The sequence below is a fragment of the Hemitrygon akajei genome, chromosome 29 (genome assembly GCF_048418815.1).
Source record: "Hemitrygon akajei chromosome 29, sHemAka1.3, whole genome shotgun sequence".
In the NCBI taxonomy this organism is placed as follows: domain Eukaryota; kingdom Metazoa; phylum Chordata; class Chondrichthyes; order Myliobatiformes; family Dasyatidae; genus Hemitrygon; species Hemitrygon akajei.
Window position 1 is genome coordinate 31,087,511 of NC_133152.1, and position 13,451 is coordinate 31,100,961.

A 13,451-nucleotide genomic window follows, 5' to 3' on the forward strand; every position below is an offset into this window, starting at 1 on the left:
CCATTGTAAATCGTTCTAAGCAACTTGTGTAGGTTTTGTGAAACTGTTATGAATCATTATATAAATCTAAGTGTTTTCTTCAACAGGATATCATCAATTGCTTCCAAACCCAGTTTTTATATTCCTCTTCCTTACTTTAACTGCCTCGGACCTAGGCTCTCCAAACAGCAATAAAATATGATAAGCACAAGGAAGTCTACACACACACACACACACACACACACACACACACACACACACACACACACACACACACACACACACACACACACACACACACACACACACACACACACACACACACACACACAATGCTGAAACGCAGAACGTCAGGCTGCAGCTACAAAAACGAACAAACAGTCACTGTTTCGGGCCGACACCCTTCTTCAGGAATGAAATGGAAAGGGGAAGACGACAGAATAAAAAAGGTGGGGGGAGGGGAAGAAGGCTACCTAGAAGGTGATTGTAGGTGGGTAGGAAAGGTAAAGGGCTAGAGAAGAAGGAATCTGATAGGAGAGGTGAGTGGACCATAAGGGAAATGTAAGGAGAAGGAGACGTGATAGGCAAGTGAGAAAAGGTAAAAGGCCAGATGGGGAAAAGAAGAAGAGGGGAGGGGGAGGAAACAATTCAAATGGAAGCGAAACCAATATTCAATCTATCAGGTTGGAGGCTATCCAGCAGCATATTAGATGTCGCTCCTCCACTCTGAGGGTGGCTTCATCTTGGCACAAGAAGAGGCTATGGACTGACATGTCAGAACGGGAATGGGTGTCAGAGTTAAAACGCTTGGCCACCAGGAAGGTCCACTTTTGGCAGATGGAGTGGAGGTGCTCAACAAGACGATCCCCAATTTACGACAAAGAGGTCGCACCAATGTAAAGGAGGCTGCATCGGGAGCACGGGACACAATAGATGACCACAGCAGGTTCGCAGGTGAAGTGTTGCCTCACCTGGAAGGACTGTTTGGACCACTGAATGGAGGTGAGGGAGGAGGTGAATGGGAAGATGTAGCACTTTAGGTGCTTGCAAGGATAAGTGTCGGGATGTGGGGTGTGGGACAAACAGACAAGGGAATTACAGAGGGAGTGATCCTTGAGAAAAGCAGAGTGGAGGGGAGGTAAAGACACCTGTAAAGAAACTAGAATATGTTGACGCTAATGGGTCAGTTACTCATACTTAGTGCTGACTAACTGGGGGCAATATATCATCATTTAAAATTATCAACATGGGTACCATCATTGCAAAATGTATGTCCTAATCCAAACCATTAGTTTGGTTTTGACAGGTAGTTTTTTTAAGGTTACCAGGAAAGTCAATGAAGGAAGGGCAGTGGATTTTGTCTACATGGACTTTAGCGAAGTCTTTGACCAAGGCCTGCACGGGAGGGGAGGCTGATCATGAAGGTTCAGTAGCTTGGCATTCAGGATGAAGTAGTAAACTAGATTCAACAGTGGCTTTGCACAGGGGTTCCCAACCTGGGGGCCACGGACCCCTCGGTTAATGGTGGGGGTCCACGGCATAAAGAAGGTTGGGAACCCAGACCTAGCAGGAGGAGCCAGAGAGCGACAGTAACTAGTTGCCCCTCTGACTGGAGGCCTGTGACTAGTAATAGGTTGCAGGATTCATTGTTGGATCCTTTGTTGTTTGGCATCTATATCAGTAATTTGGACGATAATGTAATAAACTGGATCAATAAATCTGCGGACAACACGAACACTGAGGGCGCAGTAGACAGCGAGGAAGACTACCAAAGCTGGAATAATGGGCTGAAACGGTGCAGATAGAATTTAATGCGGACAACTGTAAGGTGTTGCATTTTGGAAGGAGAAACCAGGATAGAACTTGTGGGCACAGTGGGCACAGTGGGGCACTAAGGAGTGCGGTAGAACAAAGGGATCTGGGAATACAGATCCATAGTTCCTTGAAAGTGGTGTCATGGGTAGATAGGGTTGTAAAGAGCTTTTGGCACATTGGCCTTCATAAATTAGAGTATCAAGTACAGGAGTTAGTGTGCCATACTGAAGTTGTTTAAGGCATTCATGAGGCCAAATTTGGTGTATAGTTTGCAGTTCTCATCACCTACCTACAGGATTGAAAGAGTGCAGAGAAAACTTACAAGAATGTTCTAGGATTTAAGGACCTGAGTTAGAGGGCAAATTTGAATAGGTTAAGATTTTATTCTCTGGAGCCGTAGGAGAATGAGGAGAGATTTGCTAGAGATTCAAAATTATGAGGGGTATAGATAGGGTAAATGCAAGCAGGCTTTTTCTACCAAGTGTAGGTGGGACTAGAATTAGAGGTCATAGGTGAAGGGTGAAAGTTGAAATTTGAGGGGGAACTTTTCACTCAGAGGGGAGTGAGAGGGTGGAACAAGCTGCCAGTGGAAGTGCTGGATGTGAGCTGGCTGCAACATTTAAAAGAAGTTTTCATAAGTTCATGGACAAGAGAGGTATGGAGGGCTATGGTCCAGGTGTGGATTGATGGGACTAGACAGAATAACAGCTTGGCACATACTAGATGGGCTGAAGGGTCTTTTTCTGTGCTATAGTGTTCTATGACTCCAGATGACTCTTGTGCTTTAATGCCCAAGACAGTGATCTGGATCATTCAAACTAGAAGCAGTCCCCAGGTTGCAACAGGTTTCTATTCCTTTGAATGTTTTGTAATTGAAAAGTCAGAAATGAACAAAGAGTGAGGGAGAGAATCATCACAGAAACAACTGTCGGATAGTGAAGAGGAGCAGAAAGAGTGGCCTTCAGCTGGCCTCACTGCCTCAAGTGAATGAATGAGTCTGCTCAGCAAAACTCAGCTTTCCTCATCCCGGCCCTGATTGTTGTGGCTTGGTGGGGTGTGGGGAAATAGGCACACAGAAATGCCCTGGTTCTATTAGCATAAGAGCCTTGTAGCTCCACCAGCCAATAATTTCATCCCTCCACTCTCTTAAACGACTCATTCATATGTGTGGGTGGGATTTCATAAACTGAGGAGGTCTGTAGGGGGCCTTTACGCGGATGCTCAAGTCTCTTATTTAACCTGTCTCAATACGGTGGTCTTTAGGACCCAGTGGAACTCCGGACCTTATTTAACCTGTCTCAGTCCAGTGGACATTAGGACCCGGTGCAGTTCTGAATCCGCAGTGTTTCTGTTCACGAAAATAATCACGATCACGATTGAAAATAAAGTGCAAGTAATAAAGCGATCGGAAAGAGGTGAAATGTCATCGGTCATTGGAAAAGCGTTAGGCTACAGTTGGTCAACGATCAGAACAATTTTAATGGAGTATGTGAAAGGCCCTGCCCCCATGAAAGCTCCAATTATTACTAAGCAATGCAGTGGTTTAATTATTGAAGTACATACGTTTCTTAAGTGTTTTATTTGCATAGAAAGGTAAAATATGTACTATATACAAAGACAAACGTTTGACTAAATTACACTAAATAATACCGAATGTACCTGTTCCGACTTCAAATCCGACTTAAAGACGGACTCAGGAACGGAACTCGTTCATAACCCGGGGACTGCCTGTACTTCTAAATCATCTCTAGATTACTTATAATACCTAAATCACTGTAAATGCTATGTAAATAGTTGTTATACTATTGTTTAGGGAATAATGACAAGAAAAAGTAGTCTATACATGCTCAAACGACGAGTGTTGGAGAGAGAACTTCCGGGTTTTCCCGATCCGCAGTTGGTTGAGTCCGCGCATGCAAAATCCGCAGATAAGGAGGGCCAAATGTACTTGTCACACCTAGCTACCATCAGTGTCAATATCTGTATTACTTCAATATGGTCTGCATTTCATTATAGGTCTTCTCGCTAAAGGGCATTGGCAAGGCCACACCTGGATATCTGCACACAGTTTGGTCTCCTTTTTTAAGGAGAAAAGTATTTGTATTGAAAGTAGGTTCTCGGATGTGAATTCCTTGAGGATGAAATGATTATCTTATGACCAAAGGTTAAGCATTTTAACCCTTTAAGCATTGCAGTTTAGATGATATTATTGAAAAATTTGATGTGGTCTTGGGAAGGTCAATGCTGAGAGGACGCTGTGCTTTGTGGGAGAATTTCAAACTGAGAGGCAGAGATTCAGAACAAGGTGCGCACTAATTTAAGACAAATGACAAAGTCGTGTGGTTTGGAATTATTCAGCAGAGACTAAATCATTGAATATATTCAAGGCCAAGATAGGTCTTTTTTGTTTATAGGGGTAGCAAGGGCTATGGGAAACAGGCGGGAATGTGGAGCTGAGGCCATGAATAGAAGAGCAATGGTATTTATGAATAGAAAAGCAGACTCAAGGGGCCCTTGGGCCTACTTCTGCTCCATTTCCTATTTACTGATGCACCGAGAGTACAAATGGACTATAAACCACAGAGCCATATAGCAATGAAGACAGTAATTACATTGGTGAATCATGTGCCCCGTCTGAGGAGTGCTTGAATCTAGTTTGTATGGTAAGTTAATTGAAACTATTCCAGTTTCTTGGTTCACTTCTAGGTAGCTCAAGTAACAATAACTTAGCCTTGTATTACATTTTTCCGAGGGTTTCACAGGAACACTATCTAATAAAAGTTGAGAACACTTTTGGGAGATTTTCAGGAAAGTTGACCAATCAGAATCAGGCTTACTATCTCCTTCATAGGTCGTGAGATTTGTTGTTATGCAGCAGCGATATATTGCAAAACATAATAATAAAAACTGTAAATTGCAGGATATATTGGCCTTGAATATATTCAATGATTTAGTCTCTGCTGGATAATTCCAAACCACACGACTTTGTCATTTGTCTTAAATTAGTGCGCACCCTGTTCTGAATCTCTGAATCTCTAGAGTATACATGCTCTAATATTAAATGGAACCACTTAAGTAATGTAAAAAGTGAAATAAAAAGGTAGTGAGGTAGTGTTCTCGGGTTCAATGTCCATTCAGAAATCGGATGGCAGTGGAGAAGAAGCTGTTCCTGAATCATTGAGTGTGTGCCTTCAGACTCCTGTAGCTCCTTCCCTGATGGTTGTAATCAGAAAATGGTATCACAGGTGATGGGGTCCTTAATGATGGATGCCACCTTTAAGGGGCAACACTCCTTGAAGATGTCCTGGATGCTGGGGGCCCGTTATGGAGCTGACTGAGTTTACAACTTTCTGCAGCTTATTTCAATCCAGTGCAGTGATCCCCTTGCCCCTATATCAGATGGTGATGTAGCCGGTTGGAATACATGGTACATCTATAGAAACTTGTGAGAGTCTTTGGTGACAAACCAAATCTCCTCAAACTCTGAATAAAATATAGCCGCTATTGTGCCTTCTTTGTAACTGCATCGGTATGTTGGGCCCAGCATAGATCCTCAGAACTGTTGACACCTAGGAACTTGAAATTGCTCACCCTTTCCACTGTTGATCCCTCGATGAGGACTGGTGTGTGTTCCCTTGTCTTACCCTTTCTGAAGTCCACAATCAATTCTTTGGTCTTGTGCAAGCAACACCACTCAACCAGCTGATCTACCTCACTCCTGTACGCCTTCTTGTCACCACATGAAATTCTGCCAACAATAGTTGTGAACCAAAGACTCAGACTGGGTGGATGTTAAAAAACGTGCAATCATTAAGGAAGAAAAAAGGAATTTTTCCCATTGATCTGGCCAATGCTTTATCACTCAATCAACATCACTAAAGAATGGATTATACTTTTGGGTGTAACATTTTGCAGTATCTTGATGACTGCAAAATACTTTGGGCTGCTCAGAGGATGTGAAGGGCTCTATATAAATGAAGCTGCTTCCTGTACTAATAGCACCCACTCCACCCATACCAACTTCCTCTCCATCACGCAGAAGGAAGGTGAAGAAGTTAGGTCTAAGTCGGTATTGTGCTCAAAATAGCCTAAACTTTGGGAAAAGTTTAAATGAATGGATGTGCAGGAAACACTCTTACCTTGAACATCTGTTTGACCTTCTGGCGTGGCAGATTGACATTGAGTTTGTGCATTAGTTGCAGGACCTCACCAACACTTAGGCAGCCGTCCCCATTTTTATCCGCCTCTGCAAACGTCTGCTTTAGCCACATGAAAATTTGTTAAAGAGAATCCAGAAAAACATACCTTCTCTTCATTTAGGAATGCTTAGGAACTTGAAATTGTCTCCAAGTGGTGTGGTGTGGAACTGGGTATGCTACGGGTTTGATGGGATACCTGGTCTTTCCTAGACCATGCTTCAGAGATGCCCTGAGATAGTTCAAATTTGATTTGATTTTTGGCAAGCCCATTATTAAAATGAGATATAAATGGATAGTCCTTGAATTTAAATTGGAGAAAAGTTAAGGAAAATTTAAGGAAGTTGGGGGATTTTGGTTGAGATTTGTAAGGATTAAGGGACACAAAAAGAAATTGGAGCTACGAGATGGGGAGAAGTGAAAAATAAAATTAGGTTTAGGGTTAGGGTAATAATGGATTGTGCTGGCTGGTGGTGTAGTGGCATCAGCACCGGACTTCAAACGCTCCCGAGTTCGAATCCAGCCGGCTCGTTGCTCGCTTTCCATCCGTGCTGGATTAAGTGTTGAGCTAGCAACTCGGCCTCGTAAAGCAGACAAATGCTGCAGAAATGGCAAAAATGTCGTCCAATGTGCTACAAGGTGTGAAAAGAAACAACAACTACAACAATAATTGATTGTGGGACACAATGATAAGGATTAAAAGATGTGTTCTGAGGGGATTAAGTGTTATATTGGGCAGAGATTGGACACTATAGTGAGAAAACCCTGATTATAGTGGGCAGGATCTCAGTGAAACAATGGGAAAAGCATATGGATACATTGAGGAATATTGTCAGGATTGAAGAGATGTTGATTGAATGATGCAATTGGAATGACTGAGGTACTGAAGGCAAGGGATTTGATGAAATAGATACGTTATGATTCATATAACATCTGGGTGTGCTGCTCTTGATGGTCTTAAAAATTCTAAGCTCTCTTTAAAATACAGGGAATTCACCAAGCAGCACCTTCTCACTGACTGTAACACCCTTGACAACATTAAAGCGCCTAGAATACAGGTTCTACTCTGAGCAGTGTTTCAATATGGAGAAAACAGGCAGGAGTAAATCAACACAAGAGGTTCTACAGATGCTGGAACAACATCGATTATTTATGCTCCTCCATAAATACTGCCTGACTTGTTAAATTCCTCCACCATTTTGTGTTTTGTTGAGCAGCTGTCCATTATCAGCCACAGTTTTCTCAAATTAATAGTGTGATGTGATAGGATTGAGGGTTCTGATGTTTGCCTTCATATTTGCTTTCTACATCCTATCTTGGTCATTAATAGGAAGAGGGACATTTACCATTGAGTGACAAGTATGTGCCAGATACTAGAGAAGTGAGAATGAGGAAGCAAAGGAAATTAATATTAGACCACAAGTATTCTAGGGAAGTTAATGAAGCAAAATAAAAGTCTCAAGGATAAAATGATCTCACATCTCAACTTTTAAAAGAGATAGCTTTAGATGTGATGGATGAGTTGAATACCTTTTTTTTTTATCAAATTGCACCAATGTTGGTATAAAAAACAACCTGCTGGAAAAACTCAGCTGGTCAAGCAGCATCTGTGGAGGTAAAAGGACTGTCAATAATTTGAGTTGAAAAGCTGTGTCGTGCCTGTGGGGGCAGGGATTTAGGGGAGAATGGCCAGAATGTAGGAATGTGGAGGAGGGATGGACAGAAGCTGATAGGTAGAACCAGATGAAAATGAAATGACAGGTAGATGGAAGACAGGTAGGATAGGAGAGCAGAGATGGATAAAGTTAACAAAGGGAGAGAGGAGCTGGGTGGACTGGTGGTAGTGGGAAAGGGGAAGAAAAAGCCTTTTCCTGAAATTGAAAAGTTCAATTGTCATACAATTGAGTTGTAAGCTACCCAATGGAATATCAGGTTACCTTAAAATTGAAGGAAAACCTACTGTCAGCATGAGTTGGAATGATGGTTGCAAGTTGGCCATAGAATCATCCCAATTTGATAACTACTAATTTCATTTTGAGTCCAAAGACGTACCAATTGGTAGGTTAATTGGTCATTGTAAATTGTCCAGTGATTAGGCTGGGGTTAAATCTGGGGATTGCTGGCAGCATGGCTCGGAGGGCCACAAGAGTCTATTATGTGTTGTATCCCAATAAATAAATAAACAAAGTTAACCCTTTCTGAAGCAATGGATCCTGGAGAGGATAGTCTAATCACCAGAATCCAGTTTACCAGTTCCCAATCCACAAATCCTGATTGGCCTCCTTTCAATCTACCGTACATTTCATGCCTTTCCCTGGCTGAGTTTTATTGGCTGAGAGCTTAAATTGTTTGTTCTCAACATCGCTGTCTCATTGCTGATTTAATCTCAAATGAGACACCAAGACAGCTTGTGCACACGGCATGTGATAAAGATAAATTAGCAGCGAGAGGGAATTGACTGTATCACACCTGGGGAGTTGACACCAAAGATTGGGGTTTCCTCTGTTAGCTTCACTACTCTGAAGAGTTATCTCTTCCCATTCAACTCTTCTAATGAAATATAACCACAGTCAAGTTGCAAAAGGCAATATAAGCGAAGAGGTGGCCCTCACAGGGATTTATTCCTAAATGAAAGGAAGAATACTCTAAATAGTAGCTTACCTCAAGATCTGGGCCACCTCAGTAGTAGACTTGGAACTGGTTATAGATGCTCCAAGATTTACCATGATCAATGAATAGACAAAAAAGATGGGAGGGAAAAAATGGATTTTTAAAAATATCCATTTTCTTGGTTTTGGATACTTTTATTTGATCAGTTATCAATGGACAGAAAGCTCTCACTGACTAAAGATCAAGCTTCATTCAATTGGGGTAGGGAAGAATTTGCTCTCCACATATTTACCTGTGGGAAGTGCTTTCACCCAAAGGAGAGATGTATCAGGTGACCAACAGCAGAAGCAGACGTGAACATGTGACTATGTTCATTTGAGTTTATATTAATTTATGCTTGTAAAGTACTTCTGGTACCAAAAGTTAATTTTCATGACTTTAATACCCTGTGCATGTATGCCCACGACAATAAATTTGAACTGAACAGATCCTCCTGAAATTCTATCATTCAGTGCTGGCCCCACGAGGACTCTGCCACTGTTTGGTCAATGTTGAAAGGAACTATTCCAAGGCAATTAAGATCATGGAAACAGGAGCTTCAGTGAACAAGACCACCCTTTTACCCTAATTCCATTTTCCCATCAGACCCTTGGCTCAACCTACATTGGCCAATTAACCCATCAACTCGCATACCTGTGGGATGTGTGAAGGAACGTGGGCACCCAGAGAAACCCCACAGTCACAGGAGAACTTAATTTTCACATAGAGAGCACCGGAGGTCAGGATTAAACTCAGATTATTGGAGGCATGGGACAGCAGCTCTAACAGCTGGCCCATGTTCTGCCCACCACTCTAAAATGTTTAAAACATCAGTGCAATGCCTGAGGCTAAGACAGAAAAGGATATTGGTCGCGTGTCCTCTGCCGCTTTGACAGGCTGTCCTCATCGCTGATCCCTGCCATTAAGTACTTGAGGCCTGTAATCCATGTTCGTGCTTCCTCGCCATTTGATGAAATCAGGTCCAGGGACTCCATGTGGTCCCCGTGGTAAATACTGAAGCAACAGTTGGGGTCAAAGGTCCCATCAGGATACCGCTGGAAGATCTCTGATTGTTTCCCTTCACACACTTCTCGAATGGCATCTATTGAAACTGGAGACAGAGAGAGGAGGCATTATCAACAGAAAGCATGGACCTCCTGGTTAACAGAAAGGATTTCTAATCATACCTCCTTCTTCATGATCCAATGCGCATCAGAGTGCAATGACACAGCAGGGCGATAAACCTCACAAACAACTGTCCTGCTTGATAGACATTGCTCGGGTGTTAAATATTTGCTGGACCATAGAGGACTTGTGACCACTGCTAGTCTACAATATGGATACCTTCAGCACAGGAGGAGTACAGTGACATATGGGCTAGTTGTAGGACAAGGACAGAGGTCAGGAAGGGATTTGAATTTGTCGTTACATGCCAGGAATCAGCTGCTCCCAATTTCACCTCTGTTGTTATTCACTTCAACAGCTTACCATGAGCAAATCCCATTGCCATGGTAACTTGATGGCACAGGGGCTAGATCCCCGTCTCTGACACTCAGCTTCGAAGCCAGTGCAGACTGAGAAAGAATCCCTACCATTTCCTGTGCTATTGTACTTAATTTAGTAACAACAGGAAACTCACTAAAATAACCAGGGATTAAAGGGGGTGACTCCAGCTACAGTACAATCTAAGGGCCACAGACAGAGTCTTTGGCCTTCAGCTGACTCAGTGAGAACTGCTTATAGGAACTGCCTTCAGCTCCTTGACTCAGACTTCCTGGGCTTGACAAGCAGGAGCTCACCCGTCCTGCAACCACCGTTGATGAAATGCTGGCACGATTCCTGCTAGATGACTCCATTGACAATAATCATAACCTTTGGACCACCCATTGAAAGTGCGATAAGCCAAGATCTCACCTACTCCCTTTGGTGTGTGTAATGTAACTCATGGCATTATTTCAAAGAGCAGGGGAATTTTCCCCGTGTCATGGCTCATATTTATTTAGGATGATCTGTTCCCTATCATACAAAGCTGTATAAGGCTTGGCTGTAGCGTAACTGAACACGCGTCAAAAATGCTTTGTTGGTTGTGAAAAGGCTGTGGGACATTCTGACATTGTGAAAGACACACGCAAAACGCAGGTGAACTCAGCAGGTCAGGCAACATCTAAAGAGGGAAATAGACCATTGAATTTTTGGGCAGAGCTTATGTCCTGATGAAGGCTCTCAGCTTGGAACATCGACTGTTTATTCCCCTCTGTAGATAGATTCTGCCTGATCTGCTGGTTTCCTGCAGCATCTTATGTGTGTTACTCAAGATTTCTTCGGGTTTATCTCTTTTGTTTATAGAAATGCAAGTCTTCCTTTCACCTGTCAGGCTGCAAATGTTGATGGGTTGGGTTGCTGGGATGGGAGAGACTCGGATACAGGAAGTTACTGGAGAAATATGAAGGGCCATTTGATCTGCTGCCTCTCCAGTGGGTGGCGGGGAGCATCATTTTGCCTATGATCAACTCCGTCTTGTCAAAGCTACTCTCTGAGTCCAGTCATTCAATCTCCAGCTTTGCTGAGGTAAACCTCACAAATTGAAGTATTCTTGGCAACTTTATGTAATCATAAAGCCCTGCCCCTTTCACATTCGAGTTGAAGAGTGCAAATCCTTCGCCATAGCCAGAGGCTGCTCCCTTCTCAGCTCTGCTGGTAGTCTTCCCAATCCTGGACGTCATTCTAAAGAAAGTGGTTATTACCAAGGCAGTTATGAGTCCCTTCATGAAGCTGCAGTCCCATTTCCAGCTCCCGACGCCCTTTTTAACAAAGACCTAATGACCTAGAAGAACTGCTCAATATTTGGCAACTTGTTCCATTTATAGACCACTCGGCAGCCAATGGCTTTCCAGATAAATAGGCCTCTAATTCCATTATTAGATATTTGCAATCCCCCCTTTGATAATACACTACAGTTTTTTTTTTAATATAAGTCTTTCAGCATGTTGTAAATAATTGTTTCTGATTACAACCTGACGAAAACAAGGAGGTTTCCTTCATTGTACCAGCCAACGGCACTACAGCTTGTGATTTGCAGAATAAGTGGCTGCTAATAACACAGTAATTATACCACACTTCAGGCACTGTGAGGTATTGTACTGTGGGATGTTCCTGTTACCAATCCCCTTGCAGCTCTAAAACAAGTGAAGCTGCAGTCCAAGTGTGGCCACCATTTATCAGAGACCTCACCCGTGGCTGACAATGGAATCCTACCAGTACGATGTCACGTCAGAGAATGGCAGGCTCTTGTGGCAGAGGCTGAGGTAAAAGGGACAGGCAGAGGGAGACAAAGGGGTAGAGAGAGGATAGGTGAGGAGGGAGGGAAAGAAAAGTGATGGAAGGGAAGAAAAGTGATGGAGAGAGGCAGAGGGTGAGAAAAGAAGGGAAGGAGAAGGAAGAGGCAGTAAATGATAAACACAAGAGATTCCGCAGATGCTGGAAGTCCAGAGCAACACAAACAAAATGCTTTAGGAACTCAGCGGATCAGGCAGCATCTATGAAAGGGAATAAACAGTCGACATTTTGGGGCTGAAACTCTAAACATCAACTGCTTATTCCCCTCTGTAGATGCTGCCTGGCTTGTTGAGTTCCTCCAGCAGTTTGTGTGTGTGTTGCAAAGGACGAGAAAGGTAGGGAGAAGAGGAGTTGAGTTGAGAGAGTGGAGGAGGGGTGAGAATGACAGGAAGGGATGGTGTGGGAAAGCAGGGGAGAATGAAACAAGGGGCAGAGAATATGGGAGATTTGAGAGAACAGAAAAGAAAGGAAAAAAGGATGACTACCCATAAGCTGTTGTAAAGTAACAGGAGAAGGAATTAGACTGAGAATGGAAAAGAAAGGTGAGGGACGAAGGAGTGAGGTAGGGAGGGAAGGGTTGGATGAAGGACTGAAGAGTGGGAGAGCAAGGTACAAGCTGAAGTAGAAAGCTAAGAGAGGGTAGGGTTTGAATCATTTGTATTGTGTGCTAGCTGGTTACCAAAAGCACCAATTGGAAAAAAAAGGTTTCAAGTGAGCTCTCCAAACACTAACACAGTCGCAGTATAGTTGCAATGAAACGGATTGAGGGGTAAACCTGGGGAAACTGTTGAAAGAGATCTGACAGGGAGTGCCGTTTTGACAGAGAATCTTGGACCTGAAATGTTGACTCTGTTTCTTTTTCCGCAGGTGCTGCCTGACCTGTTGAATAGTTCCAGCATTTTCTGTTTTTACTTCATTTTCCACTGAAGTAGACCTTTCTCTCTACCACAATGTCAGCTCCGCAGCCCCTATTTGGCTGGCATTTCCTCCTTGGGTTTGGCTAATTTATTCAGATTTCACAAATCCTGCTCTTGGCTGCTACGGCTTCTCACTGTTTCAACTTGTTTCCTGTCTCCCAATGAAACATCTTCCCCAGGTCTCATTCATTCCTCTCCCTGTGAGTCACTAGTGCACATTAATTACTGATCAACATCAGTTCACCTTTCTACATCCCTACATTTTCAAAGTCAAAGGAAATTTATTATCGAAGTACATAAACCATATGCAACCTTGAGATTCATCTTCTTGTAGGCAGCCACAAGGCAGAGAAACACAATAGAATCCATGAAAAACCCCACACCACAAAGACAGTCATCCATCCAATGTATGAAAATGAAAGAACAAATCATGCAAACAAACAAATATGAACCACAGAGTCCCTGAAAGTAAGTCCACAGCCATGTAGCCAGTTCAGAACTGCAGCTGGTCCAGGAACCCAATGGCTGCTGGCCACAGCCGTGTAGCCAGTTCAACACT

At 43.1% G+C, this 13,451-nt stretch overlaps 1 protein-coding gene across 10 annotated transcripts in view; it reads right to left on the minus strand.

The window, feature by feature from the left end:
* The window catches only part of plch2a (phospholipase C, eta 2a), a 324,151-nt gene that overhangs the window by 125,535 nt on the left and 185,165 nt on the right, over nucleotides 1–13,451 (minus strand). For all 10 annotated transcript variants that reach the window (XM_073032106.1, XM_073032111.1, XM_073032109.1 and 7 more), the window contains 2 exons: nucleotides 9,507–9,750; nucleotides 5,934–6,063 (listed from right to left, as the gene is read on the minus strand). In XM_073032106.1, the coding sequence (XP_072888207.1) occupies nucleotides 5,934–6,063; nucleotides 9,507–9,750 (374 nt within the window). The remainder of the gene's footprint in view (nucleotides 1–5,933; nucleotides 6,064–9,506; nucleotides 9,751–13,451) is intronic.